Source organism: Coturnix japonica, chromosome 2, assembly GCF_001577835.2.
Source record: "Coturnix japonica isolate 7356 chromosome 2, Coturnix japonica 2.1, whole genome shotgun sequence".
Taxonomy (NCBI): domain Eukaryota; kingdom Metazoa; phylum Chordata; class Aves; order Galliformes; family Phasianidae; genus Coturnix; species Coturnix japonica.
This window is the reverse complement of record NC_029517.1, coordinates 17,449,795-17,465,468: the sequence shown is the minus strand read 5'-3', so window position 1 is coordinate 17,465,468 and position 15,674 is coordinate 17,449,795. Positions and strand designations below refer to the sequence as shown.

Here is a 15,674-nt window from a genome sequence, read left to right as displayed (position 1 = left end):
TATAACCACAGCAAGGATAGATATGGGGACACCAGTCTGGCTATGGCAACAAACACAGAGCTACTGATGGGCTAATTCCTTGTGCTTCTCTGATTTATGTAGCTGCCACATACACCTTGGGTTCCTCTGCACACATCTGAACGTGTAGGTGTATATGTGTCTGGGCATTTAGGAATTATTTACAGTTTGCTCTTTGTTACACCACATGCATTCACGTTTGATATTTAATGAGATGTCAGGGGAAATCTCTAGCTAGAGAAGTCTCGTGGATAAGAGATACTAATGTCATGTCTGTTTTAAGGTATTCATTTGTAATTCTCAGGTAGAATCCTATGCAGAAAAGTTACACCTATTTAAAGGCAGCTTGAATGTCTCTGGTTAAAGAAATAGGCCTCACATGTATTGTGTATGAATGCAAAAGAAATAGGCCTTGTATGTATTGTGTATGAATGCAACACAATAAATTTCCAGAATTTTCAGGGGCCCCATTGCAGTGCTTGTAACAATAGAGTTATTTTAGTGTCTACTCTCCAGTTAAATATTTGTGACATGCATTTTGATTATGACGTTGTTTTGTCTGTGGATAGATGCAAGTTAGCCAGCAGGGTTACACACAGAAGATGTTTTATGTGAAACATGGATCGTGACTCCCCTGCAGCATGCATGAGAAGCTGAAGACACAGAGGCACGTTCACACTGTCTACCATACATGCCTGAGTGCTTGCTGTGGCAGACTGCCTGTTTTAGATGCTCTATCTTGGGTAGTGCAGCTACTTTTCTCCCATCCACGGTATATGAGGTGGTGTCTGGCAGTCTAGATAGCTTGCTGCTCCCTTGACCTTTCAACACCATAGTAGTTATGACAGCTAGATTAAGTTGTCATAGATTAAGGCTGAATACAGTCTAATGTCATTTTGATAGGAGCCTTCCACACAGGTGAGTCAAAAGCCAGAACAATCTGCTTCAGATCACGTGACCTGAAACCATTCTGTTCATCTCTTCCAGGCACAATTCCTTTTATTTAATCCTTTATTTTCTTCTTATACTATTGAGATTGTGTTCGTGTCTGCGTGGGAATTGATTTTTGTTTTCCAGTCATTTATAATAAGTAGATGTGATGAGCCACTTCCGAAACAACTGTTCGGAGTAAACCTATTATTTATTTCTATTTAATATTGGCTGTGAGGTTGTCTATCACAGAGGAATCCATCCAGCTCTTTAGCAGACCACGAGCATCTATCTTCATGAAGATTTGTCTTCTCTAAATATTAAACAAGCTCTGGACAATTGATTGGCTAAATGAAGCACTGTTTGTTTACTCAGACTATGTGTTATTTTCCAGGCAGCAGCTTCAGCTAATGGGGAAGAACTATGAAAAGCTGGGGATAGCTATTGTATCTTCCTAAGAGGCACTAGTTCTTCTTTCAGCAAACCTTTCTTTATTCATTTATGTATTTTTATTTTGATGTAGAAACAGGTAGTGCTGACTGTGACAAGCTTGTTTATTATTTTGTGAATCTCTGACCAGACTATTAACTAGGATCTGTACGGGGAAGCAATTTAGTGAAACTTGAATGTTTTGACTCCTGTAATTGTAGGACTACAGGAACCAGCAATTTTGAAAGCTTTTCTCTGAGGAATGAACGAATGGAAACCCTGAGAAGTTCTGTGCATGTTTCTTTGTCATTTCTAACACAATGTGAATCTACACACTTTAATACAGCAATACATTATTTCAAATGCCAAAAAAATCGATGAATACTCAATTCTAGAGTAATATCCTGTCTTTTATGGTACGCAGTATATTTTTACTGTTCTGTTAAATGTTACAAACAAGTCAGATGGACTTAGCAATACAGCTTTGACCTTTTTTAAAGGCTGTTTCTGTGCTTTTCTCTAAATATCTTGGCAAATATTCTTCAAGTCGGAGTGTTTGTTTATTGGTGCAAGCAAAGCAACATTGCTGCATAGATCCAAAAAGAGCATGTGACATACTATGCTGACCTCTTCAGTCTAAGGGCAGATAGATCATTACTGAAGTTTTTATGCAGGGGGAATGATGGTATGCCAGTTCATAGAAGCAAAGCTGGTTCATGAATTGCTATTATTAGAGTATTATATTACAATATTATAATTATATTGCATGCCTATTCCTTTAAGGAACTGCTCAATGTTGAAAGGAAATGGTCCTTCATGTCTTCTTATGGCATATAGTTGCCCAAAAGTATGTAAGAACTCTGTTTATTCTGTTTATTATTATTTTTTTTTCACTGAAGAAAATATGTTTTCTTTCATGAGAACAAATGGTATTTACTGACAGTTAACTTGTGCAGAACTTGATGCATTTGCATTCCTCTATGTGTGTAAGCGGCTCAGCAAGATAAATTTTGAGACTAAACGTCACATAATTTATTAAGAAGTTTATTTATCATATAAATAATGTACTTATTCTTTATTCATTTATCTAAGATGTTAGATTACTTTAGAGCTCATTTCGATGTTCCCAGAATGGGAGATTAGTCAATAAAATTCTGTGTAAAGTTGCAAAATTTCCATCTGTGGAGATTTTCAAAACTCAACTGGTCTGTGCAACCTGAGGTGGCTTTGAATCTGGCCCTGTTTTGAGCAGGCAGTTGGGCCAGCCATTCTCCAGAGGTCCTCTCCAACCTGATTTTTTCTTTGATTCTCTTCAGAGAATACAGACTGTTAGGAAATGTTGCTATCACTGAAATAGATATTCCCGCATTTTATGGTATAAATCAAATCTTACAGAAGTCTTCATCCTGTTCAGCAGCTGCCTAGCTCCCATTGTTGAAGGATACCCTATGTGGTTCTGAAACTTTAAGCCATTGGTCTGTAATAAACCATAATACTTTTGCCTTCATCTGCTTTCTATATGAGTTTGTTGTTATACCTACAGAGCGAAAACTGAAGGACGGGGGCATTGGATTGTTGCTCAGGCATAGTCAATTGATCGTATGTATCACATTGTGGCTTGCCACATATATTTAAGAAAGCTGTATTCTGTTTCTCCTAATTATCGTGTGGTCTTTCTAAGATGGAATTATTTTCATTGTTTGGTGTAATTCTGTTGTTTGTTGTACAGACATCCTGGCAAGATCGTGGGTGGCCTTCAGAGATGCTTAAGCAAAATCATAAGGCTCGTTGTACAAGGCCCGTGTACCATATGTGAAATTTTGCTTTCACTGATTGATGTTCCACTAATACTCAAAAGCAAGAAAGTTATTTTTTAAATAATCATCACATCTGCTTGTTTCTGATATCTGCTAATAGTTTCAACTGCTTTTTCGTCGGGGTACAGGAGTCGTCCTATGTGTACGTGAATGCTATTGCCCTCTCCCCATGAGTAGTGTGGATTTTTAAGGAAAAATGCATGATTTTACTCAGCCATATTTTGTGAATTCCAATGAATTATCTGATCAGTTTGGATTCTGAGTCTTGATGGGCTCTACAGGGAAGAGAATCTCAGAAATGGTCAGAAGAGTGCAATGAGGGAGAAAGTACAATACAACTGATACTGTTTCCTCCAATCATTGCTGCCCTGTCAGCACCAGACTAAGATCTGAGATTTTTCTGTAATCAAAAGTCTCCCAGTTATAAGGAAAAGAGAAAAGGAGAGGAGAGGAGAGGAGAGGAGAGGAGAGGAGAGGAGAGGAGAGGAAAAGGAAGGAGAGGAGAGGAGAGGAGAGGAGAGGAGAGGAGAGGAGAGAGAGGAGAGAGAGGAGAGAGGAGAGGAGAGGAGAGGAGAGGAGAGGAGAGGAGAGGAAAACCAACAAAATACCAATGCAACAAAAACCAACAAAACCAAAACCCCAACAACCACAAATTATTTTGTTTCTCTCTGGGCTATTTTGAACAAACCTGGACATCTGTGTTTGTAAGTGTGGTGGGAGAGATTAGTCCTGCAGTTACACAACATGTTCTGTGGATCACTTGCCTTGTGACAATTGACGATGTGTTCTGGCACTTTGGTGGTTGATTTCATGACATGAAAAAAAATCTGATTTAAATAAAGTCTATTTCAGCATAATCAAAGAGGAAGCAAGAAGGACCTACTCTTAGGATCATTGGCAATGATGATACTGAAAATGAACAGGACTTAGAAATGAAAAGATCCATCCCTGCAGACAACTGGCAGAATGTGCGGGGTAACAAGGAAGCACCTTTGTGTTACTGTGAGTTCAGCAACAAAGTGCTACCTCGATGAGTTACCAGGTTACAGATGGAATAACCACTGCAGAAGGAGTGATGGAAGAAGGGAAGTGCTCTCCTAGGGTGAAGCTTTGGTTTCCTAAAAAAAGCTTATTGTATTTTGTAACAAGCACTTCATCCAGCCTGATTTAAATCAGTTAAGCAAACGTGTAGAGTTAAAACATTTAAATAATTCAGTTACCAAATTCTTGTTTTCCAAAACAGAATGAACTGGAATACGACCAAAAGTTAGTAGGAGTCAGGCTTCTTAAAGCATCATTATTATTATTTTTAGTAAAATGTTTCTTCCATTTGTTTTTGAATTCCGAGTTTTTTCTGACAAAAAAGAATAAAAGCCAGCAATGCATTTCTAGAGAATATTCCAGAGGGTTTGAGGACAAAGATGCTTGAGTTGTGGTGTAGCTACACATATGCAATCTGTACGCCCACTGAGATTTTGGTTGTAATTTCTTACACAGAATCTGATTTCCTTATAAACTGGAGGAAAATGATGAATTTTCAATAAGCATAACTAAATGCTTTTAAGAAGAGAATTAATTTCATTTCCAAACAATGGAGCGGAGTGGAAGAAGCTGGCATTAGCCAGTGCAGCTCCAGAAGAATACAAATTGGCTGGGAGGACATGGATTTGTTTAAGTTTCTTTGGTGAGAGCATAATGCATTTTGAGACCATGAGTTTCCGCTCTTGAGTCTTGCATCACTGCAAGTGCTGTCGTGCCCTCTGCACCCAGCAGCTTGTGAAGTTGGGACTGGAGCCCTTCACTTACAGCAAGAGGCCGAGGGAACAGAGTAGAGATGACTGAGATATCTCATGGTCCTGAGAACAAGATGAACCATGTTGTCACAGCTCTAACACAGGAGAGAGCTGAAGCATGTGTTTTAGTCTTCATTCCTTCTTTTTGAAGATCTTGGATTTGTCAGCAAATCAAATGTATTTTTTATTAATTTTCGATATTGCAGAAGTAGGTGCAAGAGCAGCCCAAGGCTCATGATTTGTTGCTTCCTCTCAAGGAGGAAATGGCTCACGAGGGGGGTGTTATGTAACAGACTCTCCTGACCCCAACGGTCTGTTCTGAATCAGACAGAAATCTGTTCCTGATGTTTTTGTGCATAAAAAGTAGAAAATGCTTGGTCTTGTAGGTCAAATCCAGAGTTCACTTACTATCCTGGAAGGTGGTTGTTGCACTTTACTTTACTAACTTTGAACATTCCAGACTGTGAAAACCATCCCAGCACTGAGGTCAGATAAATCACAAGTTCACGTGCTTTCTTATGATTTCCTCTAGTTTTTCTATTCATTATATCCTGCTTTCCTTCAGGTTAGCTTCTAATAATTGTCTTCAGTAGGTGGCATGTATCTGTTACCAGGTTGCCTAAAATGTTGATTCCTCTTTTAAGCCTCAGATTATTTAAAAGTTAATCCCCGTGATGCTACTGCAGATCTGTACTACAATAAGTGTTTTAGATGTATTTAAAATATTGTTTGCTTCGCACATTATTAGAGAATGCTTATTACATGTGGTTTCCTACCACCCTTCACTAAATTGTTCTTGTAAAGTAGCGTTTTATGTACTCTTCATATTCCTACTTGTTTTTGCTTTTAGCTGGACAATGGAGGCAGTAATATACAGAGACATCAAACCCATCTCTTAGATAAGATACAGCACCGAAAGTGCAATAGGAAGGACTCGTGAGTCAGAATCATAAACTATGAGCTGCCGTCCCTGTTTCTAAAGGGTTCACAAAAGCAGATCACAAATGGTCCCAGCCATGTGGATTGTGATGGGGACATGAGCGTGCAGTGCCCTGGGCCGAGCACTGCAGCCACACATAAACATAAGCCTTTGCTCTCTTGGCCCAGTGTGTGAGGTTGGAGGTTAGAAAGAAACAATGGATCTCAACAGCTGATGTTAACTGGAGTATTTTGTTTTTAGAGCAAAAATTGTGATGATTGAAGATACTGGAGAAAGTGAATTCAGCAAGACTATTACTTTGGTATGTCATAGCAAAGAGAAACAAAAGGTCTTTCCAGAGAGACGTTTGCATTGATGATAAATTACTACGTGCTGTGTTGTATTCTTGGAATCAGATGAGATTAATTATTGGAAATCTTGTACTACCTAGATGGTGCAAGGAGCCTCATCTCAGAAAGACTGCAGGCAGATACTGCTCAGTTCATGCTAGACCTGGAGGAGATGTAATGGGTGTAATGAGCCAGTCCTGATGTTATTCAAGTGGTACGCCTAAGGCTGGAGGCTGGAGCTAACACCTGAAGGACCCACACAGCCTGTGATACACTTGGAAACAGCTGACATGTAGCCCGCTGAGGAGGATTCTTGTGCTGAATATAGTGTTTCTGTCCTGAAGCAAACCATGCTGCTCAGCATGCCCACAGCTTGCTTGGTGCTCCTGGCAGTAACAAGCAGGGCTGCAGATGCCTGTGGACGGCTGTGCCTGCTGAGGCACCTGGGCTGAGTTACCACTGAGTGGCTGCCTGACAAGCCTGAGCTCTCAGCGTCTCTCGGTTAGGGAATGCTTCATTAATTAATTCTTCAGTCTTCACTGTATGTAATTTAACAAAAGGCTTGATAAGAAAACTCTCTTAACATAAGCAGTGAGCAAATTGCAGTGTTTCATGTCATGACAGTCACTGATTGCTGTTAACACAAGATAATGACTAGAAAAATCAAGATTTCAGTAGCGGAAGGTGAATTGGAAAATAAACTTGTCAGAGGTAAGAAAACGTTTCTGACAACTAACCTATGACAGCAGCTGCTTCAGTGTGTGCTTTTGCCAAAGCATCTCGGAGAGATGTATGGAAACAAAATAATTAGTTAAACAGTTGAACATATTTACAGTATAGAAATGAAAGGTAACAAGCAAATACGCATTTTTAACAAATAAAAAAAAAATAATCAACAAACACCAAACCCCCAAACCTCTTATTCTTTATCTGTAGTAGATGTAAAAGGTTAAATTAGAAAATCAAGCAGGGCTTGTACAGACAGGCATAATTTGGTGAAATGCAAAGGAAATGTATTTTTCCTTCAAAGCTCTCCATTGCTAACAGCATTTCATGCTAACTTTTAAGGGAAGTTATTTTTAAGTATGCAGAAAATCTTAATGACTTGAACCAAAATCCTAGATAAAAATATACCAAAGATCTGGAACAGAGAATCTAAATTGGCACTTTTAAGTGAGCTGAGACAAATTGAGATGATGGTTGCCATGCTTTTCTGTACTCTTTCCTTTGCTAGTTGACTTTCTGTTTCTGTGTTGACATCTCAGATGCCTTTTCCATTTTTTCCTCTCTAATTAAGAGCCCTCACAATTTTGTGGCTGACCTAATCTTTGTCTCTTGTTCATCAACTCATGGATTATATATTTAAAAGCTTTTTTTTTTTTATTATTTTTTTAATTTTTTTAATTTGTCTATCTATAGTTTAAAATCTTTCCTTTTTGTTGATTAATGCAGTCAAAAATAGTATTTTCTAATTCCCTGAAAATTATTTATTTATTTATTAACCTGCTTCTTTTTTCAGTAAACAACACCACAGTTCAACTTGTTATTACTAATAATCTTGATTTGCCAAAGGGCTTAAACATATGGTTAAGTTACCACAGCGCTAAGAAGTTGTCATGAGTCAACCAAGTTGTGTCAAGATCAGCTGTGTGTGCTGGCAGTCTGAGGAAAAGTGAGATGATTCAAGTTCATGCAGCTTGCAATCAGTTCCTTGGTGTATTTTTCTTATTGTCACCTATCTCTGAGTTGTTCCACTGGCAACATCCCTTACCTCTGTCATTGCTCTGACTTTCACAGCACAAAATCATCAATAATTTAAGATCTTCCTTTATCCTATGTCAAATTAATTAACTTGATAAAAAGCAAATTCCCTATTTTCTTTAATAAGAACAAGACCCAAAACTTAAGGTTTTCAATTTTTTGTATTATTGCAGATAAGATATATTTTAATGAGCTGTGAGACCTCTTCAGATTCCTATAGTTGCCCTACTCCTAAAAAGCATGCTAAACTTTCTTTTTCCTCATAAGTGGGAGAAACTCTTTGTCAGAATATAGAGATCTACCAGATTATCCTCCTTCATAGGCTTTCACAGAACTAATCTCTGCCATAATACATATAGAAAACTTACTTAAACAACAACCCACCATGGTTATGCAAGTGATGAGTCATAATGCCGTTACTGAATGGTTAAAATGCTTTATTCTCTATTGCATTTGCTACCTTGATCCTGTTCTTTTTTTTTTTTTTTTTTTTTCCCTCCTGATATTGGTTCATTCTTTTAGACTACGAGTTCTTTTAGGCAGGGCTTGTCATTCACTGTGACTGTACTTGGTACAGCAGCGTCTCAAATAGTTGTTTCTTTTATGTGTTTTTTGTTGTTGTCTTACAAAAGCAACAACAGTAAAGCAAATGTTTAGGCTGGTACTATGAAAATGCTAGTGCGAATGTGTGTGGGGTGTTTTGAGTGTGTGACTTTTGTGGGGGGACTTTATTTTTTGCATAATAAAGAACCTGGTGCAGCTGTTCCCCCAGTCTATAAATGCCCAAATCCAAGGTTTCTGAAAACCTAATGGCTATTTTTAAAAACTGCTTTAATCCAGATATTGGTTGGATTAGCATCTTGGAAACCTGTTAATGTCCAGCTGGGAACTGCAATTAAGCTTGACAAAGTCATGGCGAAAATAAAGAAAGGATGATTTTCCTATATAATCTCCTTTTTAATCACATTAATAAAAGTGTTCCCGGCTGTTCCAAAAGTTTTCTCTTCCTGTTATATGAAGGTCTTCTGTGGATGTAGGTGCTGCAGCCCAAATTGCTCTAAAACAAAAAATTAAACAGAATTCTAATCAACGCCGTTTTGTTTTTTAAATACAACAGAACCTTTCAGTGACTATTCTAGGAGCTGTTCACGTTCCTTACATACTGTTTGCAGGAAAGCATGTTTATATGGGATTTAAGTGGAAATAGGTGTGCAGTGGGCAAGTAGACAAGCTTTGGTCATGCCAAGTGCCAGAGGGCATGAGGATTCATCTTTGTGCTGGCCAGGCTGTGATGGCCCTCATCAAGGAGTCACTGATTCCTGTGAGATGCCTGTGTGATCTCTGTCCTTTTTTTCCAGTATCTTTCTTTAGTTTGTTGTGTACAACAAATGTGCATACAGAACAATCAGAATTACTTTGGTATTTCCTTAAAAAAGGCTGCGTCTTTTGTCGATTTTACAACCTGTATGACATTTTATGGCACTTTCAATGTTGTGTTTTGCGCTTTCTTCAACATCTTTCAAATTGGTGACATTTAGAGGTCTGGGTAAATCTTCCTAAATAAAACAGCTAAAAAACACCAGAGGTACTTCTTGTATTGATGGTGCTGTTCTAATTGCATGGCTCATAGATAGCAGGTTGGTTAGTTCCTGATGAAACAGTAAATCTATATTCTCTGTTAACGTACTATAGAAATTTGCCAATGGCAGCAGTTTCAATTCATACTAAATTGTACTGATTTGCATTTTCCTTTTGGTTCGCATTGCTTTTAAAAATTTTTAAATGAATTGAAAATTTTACAGAATTTTACACAATTGACAGAACTAATCTTTCAACATTTCTTTCTTATTGCCTTATTTCCTGACACATCAGATAGAATATATTGTATCAAATATACCATCAGGACACGTGATGTCATTCTTATGATGTGATGATTTCTGCAAGGTTAGAAGAAAAGCAGATAAAAATATCTCTGTATAAATTCTGAATATTTAAATCAGTACAAAAAGTGCAAGTCCCACTTTGTTAGAAGGGGAAACAATTCATGGTATGAAGATATTTGCCTTGTTGGATTTAAAATTCTCTTCAAATTTAAATAAGTGAGGACATAAAAAATGCATCTAGGATAAAAACCATGCGTTATAGGTGAGGACTCTGTGTTTACTCACAGATACCTTATTCTTTGTAAGATCTTGTGCTTGCGCTCTGCTTCACGTCTTCATGTAATAAGTAATAATGTAAAAAGTTCCTACTTGAAAAAAACTTGTTTGATCGTTCTAAGAAGATAATTATTTGAGAATTTGCATGCGTTTTGAAAGTTACCTGTCCTGATGATATTCAGCTCATATGTGGGTTCTCAACCTAAGGAGAACCACTGGGTACCCAGAGGACCACTATTATTTTTCACAAGGAAGGCATAATATAAACTCCTGACTAAATTTGCAAGTGTAATGATAGCTTTATTAACCCAGAGAGAATTTATTACAGTTGCAGACCAAACATATCAACAGATTTGGGCTGTGAATGTAACACTTCAATCAAATTCTGTACTCAGGTTCACACTGTGCTGAACAAAGGTACAGGTGGTAAAGAAAACTAACAAGAAAAATAAGATCTCTAGAGGCACCACCTAAGTTAACTAATGGATTTCTACCTGCAAGTAATGGAAAATAACAATGAGAATCATAATTACAAAGCCGTGTTTCTTGCTTGGAGGACACAACTTTGTAAGATGCTGCACTTCTGCTACACAAAATAAGACATATATAGTCTTGAAGAAAAATACTTCAAACATGAGTACGTGATCTATGATTCAATGATGTCATATTAATAGTGTAAAAAATATAGATTCATATTAAAATGTTTTAAAAAAACCCAAAACGAATAAACAAACAGCCTCCCTCACTTCCCCAACACATAGAATCTATTCTCATACATTAACTGGTAAGACAGTTGGTAAATATTTGTCAAGCACGTCATTAAAACAGGAAATGATTTTTAAGACAAATGTGTTTTGTAAACATGCCAAGGAAGGATGAAAAGGGAAGAATAAATAGATAGGTTAATTATTACCATGAGCTGTCTCACTTCTGTTAGACAGTTTCCCATGAGGAAGTGGGGCTTCTGTGGCTGGAAGATGGAAGTCCAGTTTCAGTAGTTCTGACCTAACATCTTGTCCCTTTTGGGGACACAGGAATGATGTTTCTGTGCTTTGTGACTTTCTCGTAGGTTGAGGACCTTAGGCAATATCCCTTCTGGACAACATATTTAACAACACTAAGAATGAAGCCACACCACTTCAGAGGTGCAAAATATGATGCATTTACCATAGAACTGCAGCAGAAAGCAAACACCCATGCTGTCATTTTTATGGTGGCAGTGTTGGGCTTAATGGCTTGCACAGTTGTTTTCCCCTGACTTAGAGATAACATTTCATAGAGGCTGATTTGTAACACCGTGCCATGCTCCTCCAGAGCAGTGTGTGGAGCTGCAGAGCTGGAAGGGTTTGGTGATGCCCAGCTTGCAGAAAACAGGTACTGGGGGATCCTGGAGCATCCCAGATGATAAGGCTGGCATCAATGGGGCTTAATCACATTCTCAGCTTTGGTGCAGCTCTGATAAAAGCAATGGTTTTGACCTCTGGTCACTATTATGACAGTTGTATCAGCGTTTGACGTCTACACTGAGCTGCTGGCCACTTGCTGCTGCTCAGCCTTTGCTATTGATTTCCACCATCTCCACTGGTTCAATACGTTGATAAACTGAAGTTTTAAACAAAAGATACATTTGAAATGCTGTTACCAGATTACAGTGACTCTTGGCATTTTCCTAGTGGAAAATGTATTTTACAAAATTCAAGGAAAGTCTGAGTATGTTTTGCTTCTTTTGCTTCAATTCAATAGGTGTTTTAGTTTTCAAAGATTGCTACAGCGTGATAGATGTATTTGGGCTCCTCTAAACTAAATATCCCATGGTGAGTAATCTCCTTGATGTAAAAGACAGGTTATTAAACTTTAAGCTTATTTTTAATGGACTTCAGGGAAAGAAAACTGTGAAAGTTATATCTACCTTTATTCCAAACTATCATTTTAGTGCCAACTATTGTTTGCTGCAATAATGGTTAAATGTAGGCTGCTGCATCTCTTGTGATGGGGTAATTTTGTTAATATACAAACCACAGCAGGACCGGGTCCCTGGCAGCTGAAGGGCTCTGACTTCCCAGGAGAGGCTGACATGCTGCTGCAGGTGCACAGCCACTGCCCTCAGCTCTGATCTCTGCTCTTTATTTTTCTTGTAACTGTGAATTCATATCTTAGCGAGCACTTCAGTCAAGCTCCAAGGATATTTTTTCTTCCAGAATTTTGCTTATCATCAGTGAACTGTAAATATTAAAGAGAAGAGAAGGCTCAGGGGAGACCTTATAGCTCTCTATAATTCCTGAAGGGAGGTTGTAGTGAGCTGGGGGTTGGCCTCTTCTTTTGTGTAATCAGTGATAGAACTAGAGGGAATGGTTTTAAGCTGCGCCAGGGGAGATTCAGGCTGGACATTAGGAAGTATTACTTCTCAGAAAGGGTAGTCAGGCATTGGAATGCACTGCCCAGGGAGGTGGTGGAGTCACCGACCATGGGAGTGTTAAGAAACAATTGATGTGGTGTTGAGGAATATGATTTAGCTGGGAATGTATATTGGTAATGGTTGACTAGATGATCTTCTAGGTCTTTTCCAACCTTGATAATTCTGTGATTCTGTGATTCTGTGATTCTGGATAAAAATGCTTTTGTATGTTACTCCCATGTCAGCTTACAAAAGGATGGAAAACAAGATGTAGAATGAAAATGTTTCCTTTTGCCCTGTTAGCATGAAACATTTATGCATTAAGAGCTATGTGACAACATCCTTGCTTTTCTCATCTGCCCATGTCAGACAAATACGAGCAGCGACGAGGGGGTTAATTCCTGCTCAACAGGCATATTTCTGAATTCAGGGCTCTGCGTAGCACACATTGTGGCTGGCAGCAGACATGTGCGACAGCACTGAGACGCTGTACCAGCCTGTCCAGTTTTCCCTCGCGTTTTCCAGCTGTTTACCCTTGAGATGTAAAATGGCAATTTGGCATAGCTACCGGCACGGTGTGATGTGAGCATCTGCGTAAAAGGCTGCATGGATGGAGCATGCCCAGTGCTCTGAGCAGCCCGTTACCCCACCCCCAGCCAATCTAGGAGGAGATGAAATGAACTTTGCACTTGCAAATGTCACTGAATGCATTTTGCACAGGATTTTAAAAGGTTCTCTTACAAGCACTATTTTTAACAGACAAATCCGCCCCCCCAAATGAAAAAGCCCTAGGTATTTTTCTGTGATCGACCTCAGTTATTATGAATTGAAGCATCTCTCACAACATTCACCTGAAGTCTGGCGTGCTTTATTTTTTTATCTTTCCAGCTGAGCTTTTTTTGGTGGTGGTGTGGATATTTTCTTTTTTTTTTTTTTTTTTCTGATTTTTTTTTTTTTAACTGGCATGAGAAAATTTGTGAATTTAATTGCACTAGAATACTTGGAAACAGTGAGGCTGCAAGCTTGAAAGGCAGAGGAAAGAGAAGAAAGGCTCTCGCAGCAGAGCATGGATAGGAAAGGAACGGTGATTCTGCGGTGCTCAGCGTGCACATGTTGTGTGAGATCAGTGCCGGGCGCTGCAGCTGCGGACAATAACTGAGCTGTCTGGCTAATGAAGGCCACCTGGATCAGGCTTCTGAAAAGAGCCAAAGGAGGACGTCTGAAGAATTCTGATATCTGTGTAAGCCCTGTCTTTTTGTTATTGGCATATAATCTATGTATTGCAGAGAGGGAAGGATTAAAAAAACACGGTGTGGAGAGGACAGTTGTTTTCATTCTAATTGAATTAGTAGAACTCTGTTTTGTATGCAGGGAGATGCAGAGAGAAATCAGTGCTGTCATTATTTATAGAGCCGTTTTGGCACTGGGACTGCTTCCATTGTGGCAGTTTGTGGACCTGCATTGAGCCCAGACAGATTTTATTACAGAGAAGTTGATTTGTGGTCATTTACATGTTTTGCTAAGGGGTAGGAGATGGATACGAGCCATTTGCAGTTCTAATGGGGAAAGTGTGTCAGGTAAGGAGGTTGCCCTAAAATAAAAATGCAAGGCAGAGATTAAATCTGCAATCAGGAGTGTTGTGTCATGGTAATTATTGATGGTGAAGTAGCATTTTGATTATAAAAATGTGTTTCCTTGTTCATAATGTCAGTGCTTAGAGTTCTCTTTTTTATGGAGCCATCCTTGAAGCTGCTGTGTGTCCTTCAGCCCTGCACTGCACCACTGCTGTAACTCTACAGAGCGACTGGCACAGTTTACTAAAATGCATTCAGATCAGCACAGAGGGATAGTGCAGGAAATGCAACACAAGCAAAGACACCTGTACTCTGGAGGTTCTACCGAGGAAAACGCCTATTTAGATAAATTTCACTAAACGTCATTCCCTTTTTGGCAGTAGCTCTCTTTTCAGGGATACAGATGTAAGAGGAAGGACAAGGTGTATAAGCACTTCGGCTTTGTTGGTTTTTTTTTTTTGAGGGGGGGTTCCAGAATAACCTGTGATGCATTTTTCCTTTCTTTGTGCAGGGCTCGGCGGACTCCTACACCAGCCGTCCATCTGACTCCGATGTATCTCTGGAAGAAGACAGGGAAGCAGTGCGGAGAGAGGCAGAGCGACAGGCCCAGGCACAGTTGGAAAAAGCAAAGGTAAGGGGCTATTTCTCATCACAGGTCCATTAAATGCTCCGCTTTAAAAGTCTGTCATCTTACCTGTTACTGGTACTAATGTTTTGAATATGTGAGCGTGCACCATTGGATATCTTATAAAGTTTCTTTTTTCCATACAACAGTAGAAATTTTACTTTTTAGGAAAAAATCAGAATCTTCCATGAAAAGCACTCAATTTGCTTGTGTATTTAAGAATAATATGAATATACTTTTTCCTTGTATTGGATGTACCTATTAATTTGCAGTACATATGGTCAAACCTTAGAGTTCTTACTGAGGAGGCTTGTAAATGTTTGCCTGTGGATCCCTATGGCACTTAAAACTTCTAGAAATTGGCCCTCGGATGTTCTATTCACCTCCCTTTAACGAAGGATCAGTCCCTACAAGTCATATGGTAATGAAATCTCCTGGAAAGGTCTCTTTTTCCTGGAGACTTCATTGGCTTTCTTTACCCCTTAAGTGTTAGTTGATCCTGTGAGTAGTGTGCTCTAGGACTTGTTAAGACCTCTGCTTATAACTTTATGCTGTTGGCATACAGTGACAGACTAGTATGGAAATACCAGATGAGCTTCAAGTTCTTCCTTTGTGTTTATTTAGGACTGTGAGGCTTTTAACAGTAATGCAGTGAAAGAGTATTTGCTTGTTTTTCTTTTATCCGTGCTGCATCTTTAAATACTATCGCCTCTGTAAAAATCAAGTTTATCTTGTTCGTTATCTTTCATTTATCACTTCATTTTTTTTTCCTTGCTTCATTTTCATTCTTTGCTGTCTGCCAGATCTTGGCATACAACTGTTTTCTAAGAGCTATTCTTCAGTACCATTTCATATATATTGAAATATGCTACACAGACACTGAGCTCTACCTTTTCCTGCAATC

At 38.8% G+C, this 15,674-nt stretch overlaps 1 protein-coding gene across 9 annotated transcripts in view; it reads left to right on the top strand.

Annotated features, from left to right (window-relative positions):
* CACNB2 (calcium voltage-gated channel auxiliary subunit beta 2) overlaps positions 1 to 15,674 on the top strand; it is a 223,183-nt gene that overhangs the window by 133,235 nt on the left and 74,274 nt on the right. For 7 of the 9 annotated variants that reach the window (XM_015853452.2, XM_015853450.2, XM_015853453.2 and 4 more), the window contains one exon: positions 14,657 to 14,776. In XM_015853452.2, the coding sequence (XP_015708938.1) occupies positions 14,657 to 14,776 (120 nt within the window). Of the gene's footprint in view, positions 1 to 13,213; positions 13,812 to 14,656; positions 14,777 to 15,674 lie in introns of those variants that run through there. The other 2 variants (XM_015853455.2, XM_015853456.2) reach the window with 2 other exon arrangements.